We start from the raw sequence: 20,309 nt of genomic DNA on the forward strand, positions 1-20,309 counted from the left end.
GTAAGACCCTCCCCTAGTCTCCATTCTTCCTGGGTTGGCCCAAACCTCCACAGGAAGGCTTGCAGGTAAATAAACCATTTACAACCAATTGTCCTAGTCAATGGGAGCGATCAAGATTCTAAACCACCATCAATAGCCCACACTTTGCATAATTACAATAGGACCTCAGAGTTATACTTCATATTTCTAGCTTCAGATACAAGAATGATACATGCATACAAATAGGAGGAACATATTCAAGAGGTTATAACCTGTGTCATGATACCTTACAAGAGACCTTTTGCATAAAGCATATTCCCATAAAACATGGAGTGCGCCGTCACAGGGGGCTTTCCAGAACTGTCGACTGTCTCCCTCCAGCCTTATCTGGTGCCTTTGCTGAGGCATGGTTTACCAGCACAGTCACAAGCTATTCCTTGCTTCCCTTTGTGGCACCCCTCTGCATTTCTGCTGTAGGGGATGGAGTATTACGCTTCCGCCGGAGAATCTGCTGGAGAATTCCAGAGCCCTCTGCAAGTGAAACCTGAGCCCTCGCCTTCCTGTTGCATTGCTGGCTCCTTCTGGGGGATTAGATGTTGGTGGTCAGAGTCTGCATTGTTGGAGTGATGTGGTGCCAAGCAGCCTGGCCTCCATCAACAGCAAGTCCACAGGCAACCCAGAGCCTTGCTGCTTTGGGCTTGCCCCTGTCTGGCATCTGATTAAAGACCCTGTCAGAGTGTGTTTAAACCCAGGAGTTCAGAAGGCAGCAGCCTCATTTCTCTCTCTCTTGATGTGTTTTTCCTAAGGTTTCTTTTTAAAATGCCGCTTCAGCTTTCCAGCCATCCCCGCTGCGTGAGACACGGGGTGCCCTCAACTCCCATTGGACCCAGTCTGAGTTGGAGGATTCAGCACCTTGCTGGATCAGGCCTGAATACCCTGGCATTAAATCAGCGATTGAGCGGCATTTAAAGTGGGGTCCTTAATTGGGAGGGAGGCGCGCTCAGCTGGAGGAAAGTCTTGTCTCTGTTAGACACTTGCACCTAGGACTGCTGTGGGAGAAATTGTCCCCACCCCAGCTGTCAGCAGGCCGCCCATCTTGGGATTCTCCCCGCTTTTGTTTCATATTTGAGAAGAATTTAGTTTTGACCAAAGGTGGAGACCGAAACCCTGTGTCCACAACAACCCAGGCGTAAGCAGAGCAAGCGGCCACCGCACCAGCCTGTCCTCGACCCTGATCTGTAGCGGGAGAGGAGAGTGCAGTCTCCACAGCCAGTTCAATCTCTGACCCCACTGCTGAGGCTGCCAACAAGGGGGCTGGTTAGGGATTTGGTTTGGGCAGAAGCTTTGGCACAGACTTTATTCATCAAAAATGCAATTTCTGGTGAGAAGTGTTCGCAAGTTTGATGTAAATTCACCAAATCGTTTCAGCCACACCCTCTTTTCAGGATTTAGGCCCTGTTCATTTAAAATGGGCTGGGAGGGGGTGGTTAGGGTGCTCACTTGTAATCTCAGTGTCCCCTTCTGCCTGATGTGGAGAAGGGATTTAAACTTGAGTCTCCCACGTTGCAGGAGAGTGCCCTAGTCACTGGGCTGTGGGATAGCCTGATGTGGCTTTCTCTGTCTCTCCTCTTGAATCTGTTCCACTTTGTACCAACAGTCATTGGAGTGGGGGCTTGAGTTTGGGGGGGGTCTCACATCCTGGGTGAGTGCCCTGACCACCAAGCTATAGTCATCCTTGCTTTGTCCCTGCCCCGCTGTAAGTCCCTGCTCCAGTGGCTAATTATTGAGACAAATTGGAACAGCTTGAAGGTCCCCCCCCATCGGAATATTCCAGAGCCCAGTGACTAAGGCACTCTCCTACAATGTGGAGAGCTAAGTTCAGATCCCTTCTCCACATCAGGCAGAGGAGGGGAATTAAACCTGGGTCTCCCACATCCCAGGTGGGTGCCTTAACCCCTGTGCTGAACCTTAGAAGAAGGGCATCACCTCTTCCTCTGGCCATTTTGTGACTCTAGCCCTCTAAGTACACACAGAACAAAGCATTTGGGGTTGAATGATATTTGTTCGACCCAAAATGTATTTTTTTTTTAATTCACCGACACTTTTTGCAAAGTTCAGCTTGTTCGTTTCCTGAGTATTTTCGAAACTGCCAGTGAATCAAAAACTCACTTGTTTGCGCAGCTCGACCTGTGATGTGGGACATTTAGTCACTTGAAACTGCACTGAGCCCCCTGACTGGCTCCAAGGTCACCGAACAGCAATCAGAGTAATGGCTTAACCTGGTCTGGATTCCATTGCTAATCTTGTGAACGCACTGCTCGTAAATGGCGCAGGGCTTTCAGCACTAAGGCAGGTTGCCACCAAGGGGCAGGTGTCTGGGAATCTCCCCTGTCAGGAAATGTCTGGCCTCTGAGGATGTCTGAAGCCCAGACTCTGGAAGGGGTTTCCTGATGCCTCTGTCCAGAGCAGGGCACAAAGGGAAGGTTGCCTTTTGTATTGGATTTAAAGTCAGTCTTCCAGCCAAACCCAGCTCCATTTGCTGTAGCTGAGACAGCAAAAGCCCTGCAGTGCAGGCATGGAGCAGAGTGACAAGTGAATGGTCCAGAATTGAGCAACTGGGAGAACTTGCATGCTGAGATCAGTTTGGGAGATGCAGTCACAGGGTCCAAGACACAGATAGAAGTGAGTTACAGCATCTGCCAAAGGGAGAAGCCCTCAGAGGCCCTGCCTTTCCAAGCCCCTCCCTGCACTTAGAGCATCTAGAAGAGAGAAAATAGGGAGCCCGGGCAGGGTGCCTTCTCCTGACTGTGTTCCTGAACCCGATAATGAGATCTGTTTGGCCCATGCCTGTGTCTCCCACTTCAGAGGGTCTTGTCAATTGAAGACGAGGTCTGTGTGGCTAGAAAGCTTGTCTCTCTCACCAACAGAAGTTGGTCCAGTAAGATATTACCTCACTCACCTTGTCTCTCTTATCAATTGCATGACAGCTGCACAGCCTTGAGCAGTATGGAATTGTACCCATCTCTCTCGAATCTTGGGGTTCAGAAACCATTATCTAGCTGTTGAAACATCTCCCTCAGTGCAGAGGGATGACCCACCGGCTCAGCGCAGCTACAAGATTCGCTTTTAATTTTTTGCTTTTCAAGCGAACCCAAACTTGCAAAAAATTTTGCCAGTTGAAGTTTCTCTCGTGCAACTTAAAATGGCTTCCGCTGGAAAAAATTGTCTCTTGACAGGTGACCTGTCTGACCTGCTCTGTAGTCATTTGCTTGGCAAGTTTTCTTTCATCAAGACTGATCGGAAATTGTTCCCTGGCATTTGGGCTGCAAAAACTCTGGCCAGTTCTGGTTGATTAGAAAAGAACAATCCCCGCTGGAAGCACGATCTAGTGGTTAAGATACAGGACTGGGAGTCGAGAGATCTGCATTCTCCCAGCAGTGCTGTGACATGCAGGGCTGGTAACTTCACCTCTTTGTGTCTCTTTTCCCCATCTGTGATGTGGGTATAATAATACCAATCTCCCTCGCACAGAATTAGTGACCAAAGACTTACTTGCTTTAGCTTTCTGACCTCCTCTCCCATCAATGCAGATCCCCAAGATCTACCTACCCCCAATTAATACTGGGGGCATCCACAGTGTCAGCTGGACCATGCTGTCCTAGCGTAATGCTAGAATGTGAGTGCAACTAACAACTGGGACCAAGTATCCCTGGTGGCTCAGAATTCCACTGATGGCTCTTAACCAGCAATGCCTGTACTGCAGGGAGAATAGAGGCTGGGTTATCAGGGGGCCTTTCCACTCTAGGAGTCCAGATCTATGTTGGGGGAGTCTCAATTCCCGGGAATGGTGGGGAGAGGTCCCCGCTGCGTGAGCTGCAGCACTGGAGGTGTTTGTGGGGGCTGTGGTATTCTTATGCTCCCTGTGTATCGTGTCACTTGGGAGAGGCAGTGAGTTTGGCTTGCTAGCGGGGTCAGACTGACGCTTGGCAAGGGTGTGCCTTGCTCGCTGCCGACTTTCCTTGTGTGGAGAGGAAACAGAAGCCGGAGTATCTGCCCATTATTACGTTCCCTTTACTGATGAGGAAACTGCATCAAAGAAATTAGCCGGAGGCCACACAGTGAACCAATGCCCTTCCCTCCCATGCCCTCTCCACTGCTTCCTAATAGTCACTGGATTTAAACGGAGCAGCTCTTATTTCAACTGCTGGTGCAGCTGGGTGACACCCATATCTTAGGTAGGGAAGCGATATCCCCGGGTATGCATGAACTAGGCCCCTCCCTGTGGCATATAATAAGTAAAAGGGGGTAGTTGATTATCAGGGAATGTGGCTTGAGGCTACCTTGGAGAAGAAGCAGTTCTGTTATCTGCCATGTGCTGCTCTCCTCCTCTACTACTCTGTTTGGAAATGCAGCACAGAGCTTTGCAAAACGGAGTTGAATTAAGTAGATGAAGGGAGGAGGGCTGGTCATCTGATCATGGCATACATAAGAACAGCCAGACTGGGTCAGACCAAAGGTCCAGCTAGCCCAGTGTCCTGTCTTCCCACAGTGGCCAATGCCAGGTACTGGACTCAGGTGACTTGCGTTCTGGCTCTGCCACAGACTCCCCGTGTGACCTTGGGCAAATCACTTAGTCCCCATGCCTCAGTTTCCCCTTAGTAAAATGGGGATATTTCCCTGCCACACAGGTGGGTTTTGAAGATACATCTGGTAATGTCAAAGTGAGAGCAGGGAATATAAACTTCTAGACAGGAGAATAAAATGAAGCAAGATGTGGGAGGTTATTTCACAAAAGGGCAGGTTCTGGGAGTCAGTAGTGAGAATGGACCAGGGATGTCCTGAGTGTGGGTGCTTTGTAAGGAGGAAAACTCGGAGTGCTATGCAGATGGGGACTGGGACACTGCTCCACACACCAGCTGGTATGGTGGCAGGTACCATGCGGTCAGGGAATTGGGCCGGGAGGGGGCGTGTTGCAGAGATCCCATAGGCCTTGAAGGTGATGATGGGAAGCTTGAATTTGATAGGATGAGAGATGGAAACTGAGGGTTTGGGGGGGGATATGGACTGTTCTGTGTGGAGAGGAGGCTGGAGCTACATGTATCTATTTAATAGCATTATCCAATGGGAAGCATCTGATCTTAGATGAGCCAGATTATTCTGCGGGCCAATCTCGCTCCACCTCTCTGAGGCTTTGTACGTATGTTTCTTTTTCTCTTTTAGAAGGCAGCAGTAGTGCCCTGGGCTCTGCCTCCTTGTATTGCAGCTTCCCCCGCCCTGACTTGTGTGTGTGTCTCCCCACTTTAGCAGCGTCGCCCTTAAGCTGAAAAACTGGCCAGCACAATGGGAAAAAAGCAGAACAAGAAGAAAGTGGAGGAGGTCTTAGAGGAAGAAGAGGAGGAGTATGTGGTGGAGAAGGTCCTAGACCGGCGAGTGGTGAAAGGCAAAGTGGAGTATCTGCTGAAGTGGAAAGGTTTCTCGGAGTAAGTGGAGAGGATGCATCCCAGTCTGTGATCCTGCCTTGTGCTGACAGTGGTTAGGGTGTCGGTCTGGGGCTTGGAAGACCCAGGTTCAGTTCCCTGCTCCAGTACAGCCTCCCTGTGTGACCTTGGGCAAGTCACGTAGCCTCTCTGTGCTTCAGTTCCCCGTGTATAAAATGGGAATAATTGCCCTGTCTTGCCGGGGGATCGTGATGATAAAGACATTATACTATGGTGAGAGAGTGCCAGTCCGTCTGGGCAGGCAAGAAGGTCCCACTTCCTTCCCCATGGGGATGGGCTGTTCACAGGCCATGGCAATCCCCAGCCCCTCCTTCCTCTCTGATCTGGATGGTCAATCCAGTTCGGTGTACGTGGGAGGAGAGCAAGAGACATTGCCTTAAAGGATTCCCTTTCCTGTCCCTAGAAAGCCAAGTCTGAACTTGTGAGTGAAGTGCCTATGGGCTGGTGTGGAAATGGGGCACATCTACCCATCAGGGCAAGTCTGTGAGTGGCTTCGGCTTCTACGGCTCAGCCTCCTCCCTCCCAGATCAGGGTACCCAGAACACGGCCAGGGTGTAGACCGCTACGGCTCTGGTCGCATCTCCATGGCCCTGTATCCAGGGCGTCCCTTCACTGACTCTAACCCCCTGGCCTGAGCCACAGACCGTAGTGATGAGAGCAAGCTGTCTCCTTTGATTTCAGCGAGGATAACACATGGGAGCCGGAGGAGAATCTCGACTGCCCCGACCTCATTGCAGAGTTTCTCCAGTCCCAGAAAACCGCACACGAGAGTGAGAAATCTGAGGGGAGTAAACGCAAAGCCGAATCTGACACAGAGGACAGAGGGGAGGAGAGCAAACCAAAGAAGAAAAAGGAAGAGGTGAGGCAGGACTACTAGCGGAGAACCTCCCCATCCCCTAGCCGTGAAGTCTTGTTCCTGGATTCATCACTAGTGTGTAGTAGTTAGAGCGGAGAACAGGGAGCCAGGCCCCGCGGGTTCTATTCGCAGCCCTGCTGCTGACAGCCTGTGACCCGCCACGCCACTTCCCTGCTGTAAATTGGAGATGATAATAGTCACCAACCCCACAGAGAGGCTAGTTGTGTCTGTGAAGTGCTTTAAAATCCTTAGCTGGGCAAAAACATTCTTTCTCATCTCCCTGTCTCTGTTGGCGTGACGGCGGTTAGAGATCAAGCCCCACTTCAGAGCCAGAGGCCAGTTGATAAATCTGGGGCAGTGTTTAGAGCTAAGCTGAGGTGCCCTCCTGGGATGGCAGGCGGAGTCCACCAGAGCAGTGAAGTCTCCCCCCACTGACCTCAGGTCATCACTGACTACCGGGGATAAAAAAAAATGCACAACAGGGATAGTGGTGCAGGTTATTAGGTCAAAACAAGGGAACCAGAGGGGAGCACAGAGCAGAGAACCCTGGACAGTGCCCCCTGCCCCCAAAGGGTTGGTGGACTCTGCCAGATATGTGCATGGACAAGGGACCAGAAAAGGGCCCCACTGTCACAGACAAACCCCCCAAGTCTGGCTTCCTTCTCCTGGGCTGATGAATGGACATCTTGGCTGGTGTCGGGAAGAAGCTGACGAGCAAGGTCTCAGAACTTCGTAGGACCACAGCCCTGGAGATCAGGTCCTTTTTTCCACATCATGGCAGCAAGGAGGTAAGCACCACTGCTGTGCCTCAGACCTGACTTGGCAGGATCCCCTTGTAGCCCGTTCCGTTTTCTGCAGACACCGGCCCGAGGCGCACCTAGTCACCCCACTCCGCAGCCATCCAATGAAGTCTGCATCATTTGAATTCACAAAATGGCACAGCGACACGCCCAGGCAGGAAGTAGAAACGTCCCTCTTTGTCTTTCAGTCGGAGAAACCACGCGGCTTTGCCCGGGGGTTTGAACCTGAGCGGATCATCGGCGCCACAGATTCCAGCGGGGAGCTCATGTTCCTGATGAAATGGTGAGTGTGTCTGTGTCAGGCACTTTCTTCACTTACTCTGTGCCAGAGAGGCAAGGACCTGCACCTGGGGAGTCCCTACTAGCTGGCCTGAAATCTCGTGGTGGCGCTGCCGCCTGACTTGACCCTCGGCGCTGAGGCTAACGTGGATTTGCTATCAACAGGTAGGACCCTTGGGATTCTGGGATTCTTAAGATGTCTGCCACAGGCACAAACTTGGGGAGAGGAGGGCATGGCTTGATGGTGCTGGCCGCTGGTTCTGTACCTGGAATAGAGCCACATCTGACACAGCTTCCCCTGTCGGCTGTGGCAAACAGGGTTGGGCCACTGGGGCAGGGGGATCTAGGTCTATTCATCTGCAGCTGTGGCCAGAGGTGGGAGCTACTTGTCTTGCTTGGTGTTGCGTACTGCAGATGAGATGGGGGGCGGGGCTGCAGCTTTGACCCCTGCTCCCCACAATCCCCTCATGCCTGAACTTGTTTGGTGGGCTTCCTGCATCTCAGGCATTTGGAGCATTGCTTGGAAAACCCATCTGGCCAAGGCCTTCCTTACCTGCTGCCTCTTGGGTTACTCCAGTGACGTCTGTTTCCAACCCCCTTCACTGTATCTCTGCTTCACCCTGTAGGAAGAACTCTGATGAGGCTGACCTGGTCCCCGCAAAGGAAGCCAACATCAAGTGCCCCCAGGTGGTCATCTCGTTCTATGAGGAGAGACTGACATGGCACTCTTACCCCTCGGAAGACGACGACAAGAAAGAGGACAAGAACTAACCCACGCCTGCCCTGGCCAACCTTTGTATAAAGATCAGACTGTGGGTTTGAGCGACAGTGAGAGAATGCAGCTCTACTTAGCGGAGAGGTGGCTTGAGAAGATGCCCTTTGAAGAGACAGTATGGTTTCTGTGCCCTGCAGCTGCCCAAGTGTCCAGCTTCAAACCAGCCTGACATGAGGGGGAGGGGGCGATGTGTTTCAAGGCTGTCTGTTCTGCAGCTTTCTGGAGAGGAAGTGAAAGCCCCTTCCATGAAGAACTATTGCTGGTGCTGGGTAGGCTAGGGAAAGGGAGAGCAGATAGATACTGCTTGTTCTTCAAAGACCATCTCAGCAACCCACAGCCTTCTTCCCAATAGTGTTAACTCTGCATTTTTACAGCGTAGCATGTGTGTAGGTTTTTTCTTTTTGCTATTACTGGTGTATCAGTTTGGGGTGGGGTGGGGGGTGGGTCTTTTTAAAGGGGGGGGGGGAGAAACGGTTGACAGTGTTCCAGATCCATGACCAGAATCCTTTTTTATAAACATCTTTATTAACTTAAACCCCCAAGTATTGGTAATAGGACTAGGGGAAGGGACAATGGTATGAGACTGAAGCTGTGAATGTCCAAATCCTCAATCCCTAGAGCAGTGTCATTGGGGGCAGGATGGGGGGCGGGACCTGCAAAGATGCAAGCCTGTAATTAGTAATGTCTCCAAACAGAACTGCCAGTGTTGCTGACTTGTGTATTGTAAATGAGAGGGTGGGGAATGGGGAGGGAATTGATATCAACCCCTTAAAAGCCCTTCTACCCCCTTTCCGTTAAGGTGCTATTTTGTGAAATTAGAGAAATAGAAAGTTCTGATTTCTTTGATTTCTTTTCATCCCCAATTGGATTCTATCCAGCTGGCAGCATTGGGATCCCCTTTATTCTCTGTATGTATGTATGTGATAACACGGTCCTCCCTGTTTTTAATCCTATTCGTGTAATGTGAGAGGGAGGTGAAATCATTTCAAAATCCTCTCCCAACAAGTGATTTGTTTTCAAGCCCAAACTTCAGCACTGGAGCCAGCGCTGTTGCTCTGCTGAATTTTGTTTTTTAATCAAACGGATTTATTAAAAATACTGAAATATTTAATGTCTGGAGTCATGAGCTCCTACAGGCTCCTGGCACCTCCTTGTAGGGTGATATGTATCTAGCACTGCATTGTACAAACCTTTTTTTAAAAGCATGTGTTGTTTAGGTTTCTGTGAAAACATTGTTTAAATGTAAAGTTCGTGTTTGGATTTTAACTTCATACCAAGCTCTGTCTGTTTTTTTGTCTCAATAAAATTTTAGATTTATAATCCGGATTTTACTTTTGCTCCCTTCTGCAGCTCTGGTTGTGTGAGAGTCGATCGCAAGGCGTAGAACAGTTAAGGGAGAGGAGTTAACATGTTGCTACAGATGTCCGCTCTCAACAGGACTGGATCACTGATACAGCCTGGGTGATAGGCCCCCGTGCATTTGTGAATTAGGTAGGAATTTCAGAGCAGCCAGGAGCCTATTTATTTTGACTTCCCATCTGAAGAGAGGAAGTGTCTTGGAGGTTAGTGTCTAGTGCAAGTTCGAGTCAAATCTCCTAGGGTTCTAGTAGCCCTGGATTTGGTAATCACTGGCCAGTGACTACTGGATCTGGATGCAATTTGCACTGGTGGAACTTACCCCAGCTTGAAGTTTGTGTGTATAGAGCGCCTCACTTTTACATGCTCTTCCCCACTTTGCCACCAACTTGGCTGATCTTGGGCAAGTCACGTAAGCAGTCAGAGGGGAAAGTGCAGCACAAATGTGGAATGTTATGAGGCTTCCTTCCTGTTTAAAGGACTTTAGGATTCTGTGCAATGAGTGCAGAGTCATCAGCTGTCTTGCCTGAAGCAGTGGTTTTTATAAAGCTCTCTTAATGGTTCCAGGGTCTCAGGAAGATCAAACCTCACTAATTCCGGTCCAACCTTTTAGGAGTGACAGAATGCTGCAAACTGGCAAGAATGAACCCGCAGATCAAGGGTACTGCATGGTGAAATGTACCGAGGCTGGTTTGTTTCAGCCAACTAACGCATTGTGGCATAATAGGAAACGTGCTGGTGCATATTCTGAAACCTGAGTAATTCAGACAGCTGCAGCCCTAGGTGTGCCATTCCTGAGACGTGGACTCAGCGGGCTGGGTCATTAGGTTTTGGAGTTACGCAGTTAAGGTAAGAGGAACTAGTGAGAGTCTCACTTGTTGGTGGCCAATCAGAGTGCTGGTGCTTAGTGAGTGAAACAAAAGCGTGCAGCCAATCGGAATCCAGCTTATTTGTAAAAGTGCACTCTATACCCAGCAGCACAATGAACTTACAGCCTCTGCTGGGGCAGTTGAGGATGTTCAACTTGTATTAAGTATCAGAGGGGTAGCCGTGTTAGTCTGAATCTGTAAAAAGCAACAGAGGGTCCTGTGGCACCTTTGAGACTAACAGAAGTACTGGGAGCATAAGCTTTCGTGGGTAAGAACCTCACTTCTTCAGATGCAAGAAGTGAGGTTCNTAGAATACAGAGACATACAACTAAAAAACATTCTTAAACTGCATCTGGGGAGTAGGTTATCTTTTCATCACTGGAGACCTGGATGCAACCTGTCAGGTCCCTGTAACCTTTTGCAATGTAAACAGGACCACCACACAATTTGGCACTATTGACGATCCATCCAGAACCAGAAGAGCAAACACTGCTGGTTAGGACTGAGATGCATGAGCAGCAATGGGTGGGATGCAGGATAATCCCTGAACTGTGGATGTTACAAGTCAGGGATGAGGCAAAACAGCAAGGTTTCATAACACCTTCCCACTGTAGCTCATTCCATTAATCTCACTTGCACTGTCATCAAATTCACACCAAGAAATAAAACAATCCATTACTCTGTTATCTTCTTTTCTTCATGAAGTGAACCTCACTTCTTGCATCTGAAGAAGTGAGGTTCTTACCCACGAAAGCTTATGCTCCCAGTACTTCTGTTAGTCTCAAAGGTGCCACAGGACCCTCTGTTGCTTTTTACAACTTGTATTAGTCACTTGGGGCCAGCTAATTGAACAGAATAAAGCCTGGATCCCCTAGGAGGTGCTGGTGATCTAACTTACAGCAGGTAGCTGAAGAGGTTTTAGTGTAGTCAAGAGCCCAGGGATGGAACTGCAGCCTGGCAGGCAGAGTCTGGCTTTCCTCCTCATAGCGTTCATGCTGCACAGAGTGGCTGGACCAGGGCTTGGTCCCAGCACTGCCGCTGACTTGCCCTATGGTTGAGCAGGATGCTACACCTCCCCCTGCCTTCGTTTCTCCACGTATGAAGCTAATCCTCCAACCCAGCCAGAGTAGGACTCTTCCCTGGGCTGTGTTGAGTGGTGCCGCTCTGCTCCTGGCAACAGGCTGATGCGCTCCCTGCCTAGGAGTGGGACTTTGATGGACTCTGACATGGGAACAGTAGCTATTTCCTCGGCCGTCTCCAGCCACAGTCCTTTCACCAGATCCTCAGTGTCTGGGAAAAGCAAGGGGCTGCCCTTAGTGAGACTTAACATTGAACTGACTGACCCCCGTGGGGAACAACAGAACAGCCTGATGCTCCTTAGAAATGACGTTCCATCACAACTCTCGCTGAGATCATAGAAACGGAATTGGCAGTGGAGAACAACTTCCTGCTTTTGAAAACAAAGGTCTCCACTTCACCTGATTGCTGCTTTCGCCTTCTTCCATGGCAATGTGGGTAGGTGGTTAAGCCCCTTTCCCTCTGGTTTGTATTAAGAGGCCACGGCCTGGCTGCCTAAAGCAAGACTTGACAGCTTTGGGCAGGGAGCCCAGAAGTAAATGGGTCTGTCGGGCTAATTTTCCTCTCAGACTTGCTGCTTTGCAACTGCATGCGTTGTGAGGCAACAGGTTTTTTTTTTACTTGTGTCTGGCCTGCCAGATGGGCAGGTTGAGACATTCTGACTCCAGCTCACACAAGCACCAATTTCAATCACAGGCTCAGATACAAAGGTGGAAAAGCCCCTGGTGGAACAGATTCCTTCCCCACTACCTTCTGCTGGAAATCAGCAGAAAGTGGAGAAGAGCGTGATCAGTGGTTAAAGCAAGACTCGGGTTCTCCCCCTTGTTCTGTGGCTTCAAGGAAATTAATGAATCAAGCTGGTCCTTAACACAAAAAATGGGGGAAAATATTCCTCTCTGGGCCAGGCTTCATTAACTGTTTGAGCCTTGAGATCCTTTGTTGAAAAGTCCCATCACGATGCAAATAGTGGGACTAAGATGTGCTCTGAGCACTGGGATGCTGTGGTGATCTTTGCTCATTTACAACACCTCTGTATGTGGTCAGTTTCATGGGTTCCCTCTCCCCTATAGTCAATCTCCATCCTACAAGGAGGAGGCCCAAGGGGGCCAACTCTCACACCTGATCAACTTTCCTAATGTAAGCATTTCCAGGAGCAAGGTGGGAATCAGTTTCTCCTGCTTCCTGCTCACACCAACACCGAGAAAGTTTGGAAAAATGTAAAACAATTAACATTTTCAGGGTGTCTTAGCACCAGGTGCAACCTCTAAACATACTTTGAATGGACTAGCTCTCAAATGAGTGGTGTCCATTTCGAGTAAATCCCAAGAAGTATTAGCCCCAGGGAGAGAGAGTAAAATTTACAAAGCGAAACTACCAAAATTAAAAATCCTATTTAAACCAAATATCCTGAGGGGTTTAAAACTTTAAATTAGCTGCCTGACCTCCAATGCCGTCTTCCTTTTTGCATTTCAGCTTGGAGTGAAACTGGACTGGTCAGGTTCACGTACTAGCAGCAAGACTGGTTCTAGTCCTGTAAACCCAGGTCTTCTCAGGAAAACGCTTCTATTTATATTATATAAAATCCCCACTTTCCTAAATGGAAAGAGGGGCTATTCCAATGGATGCACTAAGTAAAAATAACATTTGCAGATCATGTCACACATTTTTTTGGAAACTTACATCAGTTGCATAGCTTCTAAGGCTGGCTGGAAATTCATTTGCTTTAAAGGCCCTGTTCTGCCCCTAAGTAGCGATAAATCCTACAGAGAACTGGATTAAAAAAAAAATTAGTGCAGGAACCACTTTGGCCCATAGGTATAAATCCATAGTATTGGCTCCAGAAACATTTCAGGACCCTTCCTGGAGGTTGTAGTCATTACTAGAGATTTAAGCATATTTTCCTTACCCAGGCTTTAATACCTGACCTTAATCACGTTTTTAAAAAACTAGTTCATGTGTTCCTAGGGATGTGCACTGTGCTGAGAAACAAACTAAACACCTGCTGGTTTTACTTTTGTTTATAGCACATTTCCTCTTCTACTTTCCATAGCTTAGCAAAATGCTGCAGAGGAATGTTAACTGAGTCCCTCCACTCATACCATGTTCATGGGGGTTTAAGTTTAGGGAAAGCATTTCTATTCATGGTTTGGATTTTGAAATGTAGAGTTTTGGCCTATAGCTGATGGTCCCTTTAACAAACAGCCATTTATTCTCTCATAACCGGGGGGGAGAGAATTGCTATATTACGGTAATTTTTGAAATGCACTTTCTATTCATAAGGCATGTGGGGGTTTTGGAAACAGGAGGAGTATGAGCTGTCAAGGGAAGCTGGGCTCCAATGTCACTGACGTACTTTTGAAAACATTAACCTCTGTCTAATGTGCAGGATGCGTGCGTCTGATCCCAGCTTTGGCAACCCTGTTTCCTCATCTGTAAAACAGAGGTAGCTCTTGTCTCAGATCTGTCTGTAAAGTGCTGTGGGACCCTGGGACTAGAGAAAGGTATGGCTAGAGGAGGTAAGTAGTAGTCCAGTGAGTGGGGGAGCAGTATGGGGCTCATAGCAGGCCCACGCCTCTACTCTCCCTGTAAGAACAACAGACCCTTAAGCCTGGGTGGAGAAGCCACTGCCACCAGGACTGCCTCAGAGCAACTCCTCCTCCTTGCAAAGCTTCTTTAGGAGAGGGAGGGGAAATACAGCATAATGGGCTGGGCCCAGAGCCCCTTTACTCGTCTCTCAACCTATCAGCTCAGATCTTTGAATGATGGGCTGTGGATTAAGGTGCTGAGCTGGGCCTCAGGAGGTTGGATTCAATTTCCAGGTCTGCTACAGAGTCCCTGGACCTTGGCCAAGTCACTTCATCCTGTAAAACAGGAATGATTACTTCCTTTCTCTCACTGTTTATCTTGGAAGCTCTTTGGGGCAGGGTCTATCAAAGAGGCCAGATCTTCAGCTGACAAGAAGGAATAGCTCCGTTCACGTCAATGCAGCTATCCCAACTTACGTCAGCTACAGATCCGACTCACCCAGCATCTGCCTCGGAGAGAACTGGGCAGCGTGGGTGGGGGGCGTAAGCCCCTTGGTGGGTTTGCCACCTGGAGCACGCCCTCACTGCTCAGGTTATTAATCATTACTTCTGCCTCTAGAAAGATCTGGAAAGGCAGCAAATGTGCAAAGAGGCACACTGCCTGCAAATGACTGAGCTCGGATTTGTCTCAAGCCTCTGCCTGGCAACCACCCTGAGGCCCTATGCCAAAAGTTAACACCATAAATAAAGCAAAGGGGGGAGGGGGAAGTTAGGTGCTTTTGAAAATTCTACTCACCAGCTCCTTCCCTAACTCCTAGGGACTTTCAGAGACTCCTTAGTACCAGTCACTTGACAACGGGATGTAGGTGATGTTGAAATATTTATCCCCTTGCAGACCCGGGAATGAGGCTCTCTCTCTCTCAGGATGAGCCCCATTGCTGTCCCTGTCTCTCTGGCTACTTTCATTTTTCTTCTTCTTCCCTTCCTCAGCTCCTGTCTCAGGTTAGTCCCTCAAGGGAGTGAGCGAGTGAGAGTTATTTGCAAAGCATCAGGTAGATGGTGTCTGCACTGAGGACCGAGGGGTTCCTGGGAGTATAACAACGACTAACCCGTGATATTCTAAGTATTAATGGATGTTCCTAGCTGTGTTTTAAGCTGCCTACCAGGAAGCAGGACTCCTGGGTTCTGTGTGTGACTGCCAATGACTTAGAGTAGCATTGTCAGAGCTACTCAATCCTAGGCCAGTACTTTTCCCTCTCTGGTTTAACCAGAGGTTTACAGGTCAGATTGAGAAACAAAGCAACTTGTTAAAATGGTCCTCACCAGGATGGCAGTGTTAATGTCAGGAGGACCACTCCCTGTAACAGAATACTCACGTCCCCACTGCTTCTTGTTTAAGCTTCCATCAGGACTTTGTTTTTGACACACACCTGGCAAGAACGTCTCCTATTCCCCGTCTGTGCGGCAGGCTCTTGTATCAAGAAGCTTTCCAGAGAATTACTGCAGCAGGAGGAAGACCAAGCATTGCCATCACATGCAACTCAAGGCAGCCACGCAGAACCCCCGTCACATTTTCTAAAACTGCCCCACGGCTGCTGAATAGGCAGTGGGGGGACTGTGCTTGAAGAAGAAACCATAATAGTGCCCCCAGAGTCCCTCTTCATTCCTGAGTTAACCTCCAGAAACCACCTCGAATATAAATTTGCCCAATGCAAAAAGTGGTCGACTTTTTTTTTTAAGGGGAGCTGCAGGGTTGCATTTAATTTATACTTCCAGCGTGCCTTGCATTTCTTTTTGCTAGGACTTGACTGTTGCAGATAGCTGGCCAGCAGTTCCACTCACAAAATATGCGCTCTCACTCCTGGGGAGGGAAGATTTTGGCATCTGACAGGTGCAGTGGGAAGGGAAGCTTGTCTTAGCAGCTGCTTTTCAATGGGGAAGTATGGAAATATGGAAGTAGCTGGTGTTTTCCATGGAGCATCCCCCTCCCTTTCATGCTGGCTTTTCTTAGTCTATCCCTGTCAAGAACAACCCCCCCTGCAACCAACTCCTGGGGAAGGTTAAGAGCTTAGTGATACCAATTAGTTGATCAAGTGTGAAATCTTTTAACCCACTAACACAAAGTCAGTTGCTCAGAAGTAGCTCTACTCCATGGATGTCAGAATCCAATTCACTCCAGTCAGGAACTCCGGAGAAAGCCTTAAACCAGGAGCTTCTCTCTGCTGGAGGGCATAGCAGCACTTAAACTGGATATGCAGCACCTTTGAAACAGAGGATATTTTATCTTAAGAGCCTGACCCTACAGTGATGGAAGCACAAACTCAGATATCTTTAAAAACCGAGGGCTAGAGCGAAGTGCCTCAGGAGAAAGGAGAGCCTCTTAACTAGAGACAGTAAAGAAGCCCTTTACAGCTTTTATTTTATTTTTTTTTAAAGTAGGAATAAGAATTAAGCCAATACCAGATACTTACAATGGTTGGGCCCAATTAGTGCTCAAGAGGTGAACCACGTTTGCTCCTTCTCCTGGCTTACAGACAGACTGGGGGTAATCGGTGCAGACAGGGCAGTTATTTTATACAAGCAACTGCCAGGTAGGATCATTAATATCTTAGCTTCCCTTCTGCTCAAAAATAATCATCAAAAAAAGACTCCATGAAACAAATGCACATACAGCGAATAAGCCATTTTATTTTTGTCCTGTGCGCTCACAATCTCTCTTCTCTCCCTGACAGGTCACAGATCATTAAAATAAAGGTTCTAAGAGGAAAATAATTTAAAACATACACTATGGGCTCCATTCCAACCTCCCTGCACCCAGCCACATCTCCACGACTTGTGCTTCATCTCATGCATATAAGAAAGTAAAGCCATTGAATCACAGAAGTTAAAGATGGAAGAGACCTGTTTGGTCCTAGCGAGTCCATCTCCTGCTGTTCAGCATGAGATCATGGCACAGTGAATATACTAACCAAGTGCCCTATCGTTCTCAGCGTGATGCACTCTGACAAGATGCAGCTGTTTTTAAAATAGCCTGGAATACACATTTTAGACAGATGTCTTCTCTTGCAGTACTAGAATATGAAATTAGACTTCTCCAGGCTGTCTACAGCAGACCTTTGCTCTCACTTTTCATTGCAAGGTTACTTTCACTGCAGATCCTGCCTCCCTCCCCAAGTCCTCCATAGGATGCACATTCTCCATTCAGTGCTATGGCCTCACCCCATCTGACATGCACAGGACTGGCTAGGAAAGCCATTTTGCTTTTCAGTTGCTGGTAAAGTCAGTACACGCCCAGCTGTGCTATATTGTGAATACAGCTTCTAGGATTGTCTCAGTCTTACAGACCAAGATCAGCAGCGATCAAGGCACTACCCCCACCCCCCTTCTTAAAACAAAGGAAGTCAGACCAACACCTAGGGACAGAAGAGACTATCACATGATCACACAGAGTTACACTGAGTCTTTATGGCAAAGAGAACACTGAGCAGCTTTGAACATTGGGGCTTCTCTCTTACTCAACACAAGCGCTCTAGAGCTTGTTGGGAAACCAGGGCTGAAGCCCTGAAAAACAAAGCATGGCTGAGAAACAGGAATCCTAACCGATGTCTATTTCTATAAGTGACAGGCCCACTTCATGGGGCAGGAACCCTCTGCTCCCCCTGTTGTGCTCTATACCAACCAGAATTGCTACACCTCAACCCCACACGCGTCTCCTTTCAGGCCATCCAGCAGCCAGTTCCCAAAGCTGCTGCAGCTGGAAAGGAACTGGCTACAGACAAGCTTTAGACCCAAGCCCACCCACCCCTTTCCACCCTGGTTCCTCAGCCAGTCAGTGGGAGAAGACAGTGTTTGCATGCAGGCTACGGCTTGCCATCATCTAACGCCATGGTGCTGGCTCATTGGCAGTGACATGCTCTGAGTTTTGTGGGGGATACATCATCACATTGGTTCTATTAACCCTTTCCAGATCCACCAACCCCAAAGCTGTAGCACAGCTGCTAAGGTCCACTGCACATGAGGGTTAACAGCTCTAGAGATGGTAAGATAAGAGCTCTCCCACTTCTCCTTGCCCCATCTAAGGGGCCTCAGACTGGAAAGAGTTAATGAAAGACACACCACTTTGTGTTTCCACTGGTCTGATCTAGGAAGGGAAATTGGTTAATCTGGAATCAAGTCAGGTTTTATCACACACCAATGTCAAAACTGGTTCAGGGGGGGAAAACAACAACAAAAAAAAAAAACAACTACCTGAAGTCATAGAACTTTGGAAGTTCAGAAAAATGTCTCTCCTATAACTTTAAGTTCATTTGCTTAAATCTTTTTTTAAAGCCAGTTCCTAAACAGTAGTTTCTCCATCTTCTGCAGATTCTCACCACCAAGGATGCCAGCTTATTCCCCATACGCAAAGGATTCCAGGTTGTAGAGGGAGCTGGGCTCGCCTAGTTCACTGTGTGTTCCTCCCCGGTCACTCCCTGATGGGAGCCATCAGAAATTCAAAGTGCAGGTCCTGCACCCTCCATGTGCAGCAGTCTCTTCCTGTACACTGACCGGCAGCAGTCACGTTTTGAGAAGATATATTGGATAAGAAGGCATGAAAGTTCCTCTAGTACTTCCAGGCTCAGCCCTTCTCCAGTTTCTAACTTTAGTGAGCTCCCTCCTCCTCGCCCTGGCTCACTTCCTCCTGTCTTTCTGTTTCCTCTCCTTCCGCCTGGCCTGCTGGTCTGCCAAGGCGCGAGGTATCAAGATAACACTGCCATCGCTGGCATACTGTAGGGAGTATTGATTTGGAGAGTAGGGCTGGCCATTCTCATCACGCAGGCGCCCAAACACTTCCTGGTACAGGTTTTGCACCTTCTGTTTCATCTGGCGAATGGACTTGAGAAATTCCACCTTCTCCCTGAGCAGTTTCGACTTGTCCCTCTGCAAGTCTCCCACGTCCCGTTCTAAGTTCAGGATGGTGTCCAGTTTCCTCTTGCGGCAGTTTTGGGCAGCCATCTTATTCTTGCCCCTCCTCCTGATGTCCCGGATCAAGCTCAGCTGTGCCTCACTGAGCTGGTACTTGGAGAGAAGTTCATTGAACTCCTCCACTGGCAGGTTTATAATCTTGTCATTGGTGAAAGGGATCTTCATGGCTCTAGCTCGGTGCTCGTCCCGGCTCATCTGCTTATCCAGGAAGTCAGATTGCTTCTCCTTGCTCTCAGGTGCCATGTTATAGGTGTGGTTGTGACCAACATGCTCCAGGTAAGGCAAGTAGCGTAGTTCTGATGGATCTTGATAGCTCATGCGGCAGAACTTGCTGTACTCCGGTTGGTATCCAACTGCCCCTTCCGTTTCTTCAAAGTCCACATTTTCAGAGTCTGAGCTGTAGCCTACAGCTCCTTCCTCAGAAAAAGAGGAAGAAGAGGAGGAGGAGGAGGACGACGAAGAAGAGGCTTCTGAACTACTGAAAGAAACAGGACTATGGCTAGAGTCCAGAGAAAGCCCTGAGTCAGAATCAAACTCTTCTTCCAGCTGAGAGGCTTGCACTGGGTTGAAACCTTCTTCAATAGCCAAGTCCATCAAGCTGATCTCATCAAGCATGGCTTCATCTAGAAGACCCCCTAATGGATCTGGTAGTTCAGGGCCAGTTGTCTCGTTGACTGTGCTGTTCAGCTGTGGAGGGAAGAAGATCCCACTCAAGTTGGTAGATCCAAACGTGGTGTTGAGGCCAGTGGAATTGTCAGGAGCCAGCTGGAGCAGAGCGGAGCTGCTAGCCACAGAGGGACTCTCAATCTCTGAGCTGAAGAGGGAGGAGAGGTCCTGTGTGCAGCTACCCAGAGATGCCTGATGCAGGCTGACATTCTGATTGATGGGAGTGTTTGGAGCTAGACTGTAGTTAGCAGTCAGCAGGTCTCCATTTGTGCCATTATACAGGATTTCAGCAGTTGTGTTGTTCACTTCCATAGCCTGAAAGAGATTAGAAGCAGGTCAGCAAATGATCCAGCCTTGAGCACGATCCTTGTCCCCCATTTCCTATGTGCACTGCAACCATCACCAGAGGCTAAAAATAGAAAAAAAGAGAGGAGCCTGCAGAGATCATGGAGTGAGCTCGTTCCAGCAGCGCTCATGAGGTCTGGAGGAACTGGAAGATTTAAGACTCATGTTGCCAACACTAAGAAATTCCTGTCTCTCTCTGTTCCCTCTCCCCACCCCAAAGACCGAGGCAGTTTTAAAACTGCACACTATGGGCCAAGCCACAAGGGCAGCAGTTTTTGACCCAAAACTACAAGTACACTCTAGCTCTCAGCTGCTTAGA

The 20,309-nt window shown here is 48.7% G+C and overlaps 2 protein-coding genes and 1 long non-coding RNA gene across 4 annotated transcripts in view; 1 reads left to right on the forward strand and 2 right to left on the reverse strand.

Moving 5' to 3' along the window:
• Positions 1-5,059: 5,059 nt before the first annotated feature.
• Positions 5,060-9,510, forward strand: CBX1 (chromobox 1). Its single transcript, XM_034755903.1, has 4 exons — positions 5,060-5,459; positions 6,159-6,336; positions 7,322-7,416; positions 8,039-9,510. Exons 1-4 carry the CDS (start codon positions 5,320-5,322, stop codon positions 8,181-8,183), a joined length of 558 nt encoding a protein of 185 aa, XP_034611794.1. The 5' UTR covers positions 5,060-5,319; the 3' UTR covers positions 8,184-9,510.
• Positions 7,411-16,271, reverse strand: LOC117869230. Its single transcript, XR_004643793.1, has 4 exons — positions 16,133-16,271; positions 15,391-15,514; positions 13,170-13,259; positions 7,411-8,032 (listed from the first exon to the last, which is right to left on the reverse strand). It is a non-coding gene; the product is annotated as an uncharacterized LOC117869230 (long non-coding RNA).
• Positions 16,272-16,682: 411 nt separating this feature from the next.
• The window catches only part of NFE2L1 (nuclear factor, erythroid 2 like 1), a 32,451-nt gene continuing 28,824 nt past the window's right edge, over positions 16,683-20,309 (reverse strand). For both annotated transcript variants that reach the window (XM_034755899.1, XM_034755900.1), the window contains one exon: positions 16,683-19,960. In XM_034755899.1, coding sequence (XP_034611790.1) covers positions 18,686-19,960 — 1,275 coding nt within the window. In that variant the 3' untranslated portion in view covers positions 16,683-18,685. The remainder of the gene's footprint in view (positions 19,961-20,309) is intronic.

Source organism: Trachemys scripta, chromosome 23, assembly GCF_013100865.1.
Source record: "Trachemys scripta elegans isolate TJP31775 chromosome 23, CAS_Tse_1.0, whole genome shotgun sequence".
Lineage (NCBI taxonomy): Eukaryota > Metazoa > Chordata > Testudines > Emydidae > Trachemys > Trachemys scripta.